Source organism: Amphiprion ocellaris, chromosome 11 (genome assembly GCF_022539595.1).
Source record: "Amphiprion ocellaris isolate individual 3 ecotype Okinawa chromosome 11, ASM2253959v1, whole genome shotgun sequence".
Taxonomy (NCBI): domain Eukaryota; kingdom Metazoa; phylum Chordata; class Actinopteri; family Pomacentridae; genus Amphiprion; species Amphiprion ocellaris.
The window spans coordinates 169,734-177,500 of NC_072776.1; the positions used below are offsets into that span (position 1 = coordinate 169,734).

Genomic DNA, 7,767 nt, shown 5'->3' on the forward strand with positions numbered 1-7,767 from the left:
CATAGAAAATCTACTCTTCTGGGAGCTACATATACGGTCCACTTAAACCATATACTGGAGAAGTTTGAGATAATACAGTGGCATGAAAAAGTATCTGAACCCTTTGGAATTTCTCACATTTCTGCATAAAATCACCATCAAATGTGATCTGATCTTTGTTAAAATCACACAAATGAAAAAACAGTGTCTGCTTTAACTAAAACCACCCAAACATTTATAGGTTTTCATAATTTTAATGAGGATAACATGCAAACAATGACAGAAGGGGGAGGAATAAGTAACTGAACCTTCTGCCTAAGGAGACTTTGAGAGCAATTAATACCAATTTTTACCAAATAATTTAAGTCAGGGGTGTGTCCAATCACTGAGGAGTGGCTTAAAGCTGCCCTGCCCACTATAAAACACACACCTGGTAAGAATTGTGTCTTGATGGGAAGCATTGTCTGATGTGCACCATGGCTCGCTCAAAAGAGCTCTCTGAAGACCTGCAATCAAGAATTGTTGATTTGTATAAAGCTGGGAAAGGTTACAAAACCATCTCTAAAAGTCTGGATGTTCATCAATCCACAGTTAGAGAAATTGTCTACAAATGGAGAGAGTTTGGCACTGTTGCTTCTCTCCCAAGGAGTGGCCGTCCACCAAAAATGACAACAAGAGTTCAGCACAGAATGCTCAGAGAGGTAAAAAAGAACCCTAGAGTGTCTGCTAAAGACTTACAGAAATCTCTGGCACAGTCCAGTATCTCTGTGCATACATCAACAATATGTAAAACACTGGCCAAGAATGGTGTTCATGGGAGGACTCCACGGAGGAAGCCACTGCTGTCTAAAAAAAACATTGCTGCACGTTTAATGTTCACAAAAAGGCACTTGGACACTCCACAGAACTTCTAGCAAAATATTTTGTGGACTGATGAAACGAAAGTTGAATTGTTTGGGAGGAACAGACAACGTCATGTATGGAGGAAAAATGGAACAGCTCACCAACATCAACACCTCATCCCCACCGTGAAGCATGGTGGAGGGAGCATCATGGTTTGGGGCTGTTTTGCTGCCTCAGGGCCTGGACAACTTGCAATCATTAATGGAAAAATGAATTCAAAAGTTTATCAGCATGTTTTGCAGGAAAAGCTGAGGCCGTCTGTCAGACAGTTGAAGCTAAAAAGAGGATGGATGCTGCAACAGGACAATGACCCAAAACACAGAAGTAAATCAACTTCAGAATGGTTTCAGAAGAACAAAATACACGTTCTGGAGTGGCCAAGTCAAAGTCCTGACTTGAACCCCATTGAGATGCTGTGGCATGACCTCAACAGAGCGATTCATGCCAGACATCCCAGGAATCTGACTGAACTGCAGCAGTTTTGTAAAGAGGAATGGTCCAAGATTGATCCTGATCAATGTGCCAGACTGATCTGCGACTACAGGAAACGTCTGGTTGAAGTTATTGCTGCCAAAGGGGGGGGGGGGGGGCAGCCAGATATTAAATGTGAAGGTTCAGTTACTTATTCCTCCCCCTTCTGTCATTGTTTGCATGTTATCCTCATTAAAAATATGAAAACCTATAAATGTTTGGGTGGTTTTAGTTAAAGCAGACACTGTTTTTTTCATTTGTGTGATTTTGACAAAGATCAGATCACATTTGATGGTGATTTTATGCAGAAATGTGAGAAATTCCAAAGGGTTCAGATACTTTTTCATGCCACTGTATGTCAGCCTTTCAATTTTGTATAGGTTATCAACAATATCAATCCAATCATCAGTGCAGGGAGCCTGTTGTTGCAGACATTTACAGGTTATTATGGGTATTATTCTTACTGCTGTCAGGAAGACAGACACTAGCTTCCTGTCTCTGGGGGAAGGTTCCTGAAGTATAGAATGTTTTATGTTTTAAGTGTCTTTGAGTTGTACATAAAGTTCAGACAGACTTCAGAGAGGTTCACTAGACGTTTCTCTCTCACCACTCATCAGTGAAGTCCAGCTTGATGGTGCTGGTGGTGGTTCCCTCTGAGCTGTAGTGCAGGCTCAGGACAGGCTCTGCTGCACTGGGTCGGCTGGAGGAGGTGGAGGTGGAGGTGCAGGTAGGAGGGCTGCTGCTGGCTGGGGCACCAACAGATTCATGTGGAGGAGAACCTGAAGCTTCTGCCGCTCCTAAGCAGAAACAGGACGACAGGCAGGCAAAGCAAAAGAAGAGCTGCTGAAGCATAAAGGCTGTTCAGCTCATCCCTCTAAAAATATCTGGGATTTCTCCTGTCGTTTGCAGCTTTTTAGAAGCAGACTAGAAATATGCATCCATTCCCTCTGAACATCCAACAGAAATGGGGACATGCAGCAGACGTTTACAGAGCAGACACAAAGGACATGAAGCAACCGATAACAGCCACAGAGAGCAGACAGAAACACAAAGCAAACACAAGTCAAATCCCCTGAAGGATTATTTCACACCTCAGCTGCTTATTAAAGGAAGGAAAGACATTCTGGTGCATGTGAGGGAACTTTTAGACCAAAATAGTTCCCAGTGAGGACTTTTTATTCTGATGATTAACTGAGAAGCTACATATTTTTAAAATGAGAGAAAGAGAAGTCTCAAACCAGACCTCTACTGCAGAATCAGGGCTGGAAAATAATCAATAAAAAATGTATTATTGACTATTTAGATCACTGTAGTCAATATCAGCTTAAATGTTAAAAAATGAAGCAGCTCCAGATTATCAGGCATCAGTCAGAGCTGGATTTGAATCAGCGTGCAGGTAAACACATTCAAAAATAATACAAAAATACTTCAATACAAGTAAAAGCTGTGCACTTCAAATGTCATCAAAGTTTATTTTAAAAGTCTCCTAATTCAGAAAACACGCCCTGTGAGAGTGAAACCTTAGGATTAAGTAATCGTTACTGATAAATGAACATAGAGGCAGCCTTTACTGACGTACTTTAACTGTTTTATGGGTTTATATATTTTTTTTTTAGACTCTCTCTCTCTCTCTCTCTCTCTCTCTCCCTCCCTCCCTCCCTCCCTCCCTCCCTCCCTCCCTCCCTCCCTCCCTTATCCCTTTATTATCATTAGAGTAACTTGGGTAAGAGGTGCTTTAATATATAGTTAATATACTATTATATTATTATATTAATATATATTTAATGGTGGACAGTAGAGGTACAGAGAAAGAAAAGCATGGACACAGAGGGTTAGGGTTAGTCAGAGGACAAACTGTGGACAGGACAGCATGTGAAGAAGTGTTTTAATGACGGGGGGTGAAGCAGGCTGGGCTGAGGGAGGGGAGGACGCACCCTGCTGTTCATCAAGAGTCATAGATCCCAGCTGTTTGTTTACCACAGACGAGGGGGAATCTGGAACACAAATGAGACCGACTAAACATCCAACACAGAGGTCAAACCTGAGGCTCACACAGTCACCACACACGAGGGCTAAAAACTTAAAGTTAAATAAAAAACAAAAATCCAAGGCCAAGCAGGAAGAGCTTTAAAAATAAAAATCAGCCAAAGGAAATAAAAAACAGCGTTGTCTGATAACAGGGGAGTCACTTCAAACAGTGGAGGTGCAGCTTCAGCTTTTCAAATGCAAAATGAACATCAGAGATTAGTAAGGCTGAAGGTTCACACGTTTACTACAAATGTATTTAGAAATATTTAATGCCTACACTGCTGAAAATCACAACCATCAAGACCTGATTATTCTCAGACGCTGTGCAACAAATAAAAATAAAGACACAAAATATTCAGATTATTACAAACATATTACAAAACTATGACAAACATGTTTTAAATAATAAAAGATTAATAATAATCTTGTGACTGCCAAACAAAAAGCCAAGCCTTTCTGCTTTGCATCTTTTGGTGAAACAGTTCCAGTCCTGGCTCTTTACTCAACAACCTGCCCAATAAAAGCCCCTTTCAGACAACTTCAGTCATTCTGCACATTTTCACTAATTAAGCATCTCTATGGAACCTACTAATTTACATTTTAATTAGTTTTCATATTTTGAATTTTTGTGAGGAGACTGTTGGTCACAGGTAAGTCACTAATAGCGTCGCTGTTGCACTGAGGAGCAACAGATTTTTAGATTTTTACAGAAAGTAGTTTGTGCAAATGGTTTATTTTTACAAAATATTTAATCGACAGAATAAAGTGATTTTGATATTTGAGTTTTTCAACAGATGCAAGTTTCAAGGACAGTTGGAAAGTTGAAGATCTTATGATTCTTTTTGTTTTAATCATTTCTGGCTCTGATGAATGGTGCCATTTTTACAGTTTATTTACAGAAAACATGTCTTTAAGCTCGATAGATAATCCAGAAAACTCTTCACCTCATTCACATCCTCCTGAGAACCGAGGAAAAAAAGGATCTTTCGATTTCTTTTTTTTTGTGATTTTGTGATTTTTTTTTTGCCTTTCTGGAGCTAAAACAACAACTCGCAATATAAAAACTATTTTTATTTTAGATTTTCCAGCATGTTCACTGCAGCGGACAACAGAATGATTTTACCATAAAAAAGCAAAAAATAAACAGCGGTACTTCGAAATCCAAACCGACTGACAGGAAAACAAGAAAGTCGATCCATTTTCTGATGAAACTTTCACCTTCTTGTTATACTACTGGTCAAACTGACCCATTTTAAAGTCAAAAAGTCAAAAAAAAAAACTGTTAAAAAGATTTTTTTCAGTGTGAAACTTCTTCTTCTTGGCTGAATAACTGCAATCAACACATACAATGAACACATATTTGCAAACCTGAACAGAAGAAGTGTTCTGTGTTAATTTATCAATTCCATGAAAAGAAAAAAAATTCAAAATGCAAAATAATTTTAAAAAAAAATCAATGTCATATAAAACTATTGTATTTTATATGGAGGTCATTCCAATGTACATTTAAAAAGCTTCAACATGTATTTTTTAATGAAAAACCAGTGAATTATCCTCTTTGAAAAGCAAGTTTACACTAAATATTGCTAGAAATGGTTGATAATGGAGTTAATAATGAGATATAAATGGATAATTAAACTATTTTTGCTGAACCTAACAGGAGGTTTAAGAAACTAAATTAAACTGAACATGAACATAAACTCTCAACAGTCAGAAAGCCAAGTTCCCCTCAGATGGTTGGAAACGTTGGGATGTCGTCTAAAGAGCTCATCAAGATTTAGTTGGAAGCTCAAATGATCAAAAACAAACATCCACTACAGAGGACATATCGAGGGGTCTCAGGAGGATATCAAGATTTTCTCCTGTTTGGTCAAACACTGTTGACTCCATGTCTGAAAAGGGCTTCATCCTCCAGTATCTGGGAGGTCAAACCAAAGCAAAGCTGCACATTATACATGTTCTGGTCACTGGTTGAGAAAATGAATGAGTGAGCGTCATCAAACACGGGTGAATAACCACAAGAGCCACGATGACGCCCAGAGCAGAGCTTCATACCGGCTGGTGCCACTCCAGCAACACGAGTAGAGATGGAGGGACAGCAAACAGTGGAGGCAGTAGAGGTTAATAAGGACAAGGTGCATGACTGGGGAATGGAAAGAGGATCACTGCGGGGTTAGTGGTCAGTTGGAGCAGCACCGGGGCTTTCTGAGCATAACTGTCTACAAACAGACATGAGCCTCGGCTACATAGAGGGGGAGATGGCCAGCAGCCCCTATGGAGGGTTGCTCTGGGTCGGGAGCTCGGAGGGCCGGTAACCTGTACAGGGTTGCATCTCAGCGGCAGCAGCAGAGGTAGCAGCTCTCTGGGACTGTCTCTCAGAGGAAGAGGAAGGAGAAGGGGAAGGGGCCACTCGCTGACCCTGTCCTGGGGGGTCGGCCAGCCGGAGCAACCTCTGCAAACGCCTACACACTAAACTTATGGGCAGCCGATGAGGACCGTACTCTGACAAAGAGGCAGAGGAAGAAAGGGAGAGTGAACGCACAATTAGAAGACTGACGGAGGAGGATGGAGGACAGATAGATGACTGATGGAGGAGGATGGAGGACAGATAGATGACTGATGGAGGAGGATGGAGGACAGATAGATGACTGAGGGAGGAGGATGGAGGACAGATAGATGACTGAGGGAGGAGGATGGAGGACAGATAGATGACTGATGGAGGAGGATGGAGGACAGATAGATGACTGACGGAGGAGGATGGAGGACAGATAGATGACTGATGGAGGAGGATGGAGGACAGATAGATGACTGACGGAGGAGGATGGAGGACAGATAGATGACTGATGGAGGAGGACAGATAGATGACTGATGGAGGAGGACAGATAGATGACTGATGGAGGAGGACAGATAGATGACTGATGGAGGAGGATGGAGGACAGATAGATGACTGATGGAGGAGGATGGAGGACAGATAGATGACTGATGGAAGAGGATGGAGGACAGATAGATGACTGATGGAGGAGGATAGACAGATGACTGATGGAGGAGGACAGATAGATGACTGATGGAGGAGGACAGATAGATGACTGATGGAGGAGGACAGATAGATGACTGATGGAGGAGGATGGAGGACAGATAGATGACTGATGGAGGAGGATGGAGGACAGATAGATGACTGATGGAGGAGGATGGAGGACAGATAGATGACTGATGGAGGAGGACAGATAGATGACTGATGGAGGAGGACAGATAGATGACTGATGGAGGAGGACAGATAGATGACTGATGGAGGAGGATGGAGGACAGATAGATGACTGATGGAGGAGGATGGAGGACAGATAGATGACTGATGGAGGAGGATGGAGAACAGATAGAAGACTGACAGAGGAGGATGGAGGACAGATAGATTGCTGAGGGAGGAGGATGGAGGACAGATAGATGACTGATGGAGGAGGACAGACAGATGACTGATGGAGGAGGACAGATAGATGACTGATGGAGGAGGACAGATAGATGACTGATGGAGGAGGATGGAGGACAGATAGATGACTGATGGAGGAGGATGGAGGACAGATAGATGACTGATGGAGGAGGATGGAGAACAGATAGAAGACTGACGGAGGAGGATGGAGGACAGATAGATGACTGAGGGAGGAGGATGGAGGACAGATAGATGACTGAGGGAGGAGGATGGAGGACAGATAGATGACTGATGGAGGAGGATGGAGGACAGATAGATGACTGATGGAGGAGGATGGAGGACAGATAGAAGACTGAGGGAGGAGGATGGAGGACAGATAGATGACTGAGGGAGGAGGATGGAGGACAGATAGATGACTGAGGGAGGAGGATGGAGAACAGATAGATGACTGATGGAGGAGGATGGAGGACAGATAGATGACTGATGGAGGAGGATGGAGGACAGATAGATGACTGAGGGAGGAGGATGGAGGACAGATAGATGACTGAGGGAGGAGGATGGAGGACAGATAGATGACTGATGGAGGAGGATGGAGGACCGATAGATGACTGATGGAGGAGGATGGAGGACAGATAGAAGACTGACGGAGGAGGATGGAGGACAGATAGAAGACTGAGGGAGGAGGATGGAGGACAGATAGATGACTGAGGGAGGAGGATGGAGGACAGATAGATGACTGATGGAGGAGGATGGAGGACCGATAGATGACTGATGGAGGAGGATGGAGGACAGATAGAAGACTGACGGAGGAGGATGGAGGACAGATAGATGACTGAGGGAGGAGGATGGAGGACAGATAGATGACTGATGGAGGAGGATGGAGGACCGATAGATGACTGATGGAGGAGGACAGATAGATGACTGATGGAGGAGGATGGAGGACAGATAGATGACTGATGGAGGAG

General features: G+C 42.9%; 1 protein-coding gene across 5 annotated transcripts in view; it reads right to left on the reverse strand.

Annotated features, from left to right (window-relative positions):
* Window positions 1–7,767, reverse strand: part of dcaf6 (ddb1 and cul4 associated factor 6) — a 48,658-nt gene that overhangs the window by 7,381 nt on the left and 33,510 nt on the right. For 4 of the 5 annotated variants that reach the window (XM_055014958.1, XM_023294634.3, XM_023294626.3 and 1 more), the window contains exons 11-13: window positions 5,698–5,883; window positions 3,288–3,347; window positions 1,961–2,150 (exon numbers count right to left, since the gene is read on the reverse strand). In XM_055014958.1, coding sequence (XP_054870933.1) covers window positions 1,961–2,150; window positions 3,288–3,347; window positions 5,698–5,883 — 436 coding nt within the window. The remainder of the gene's footprint in view (window positions 1–1,960; window positions 2,151–3,287; window positions 3,348–5,697; window positions 5,884–7,767) is intronic. The other variant, XM_023294643.3, reaches the window with a different exon arrangement.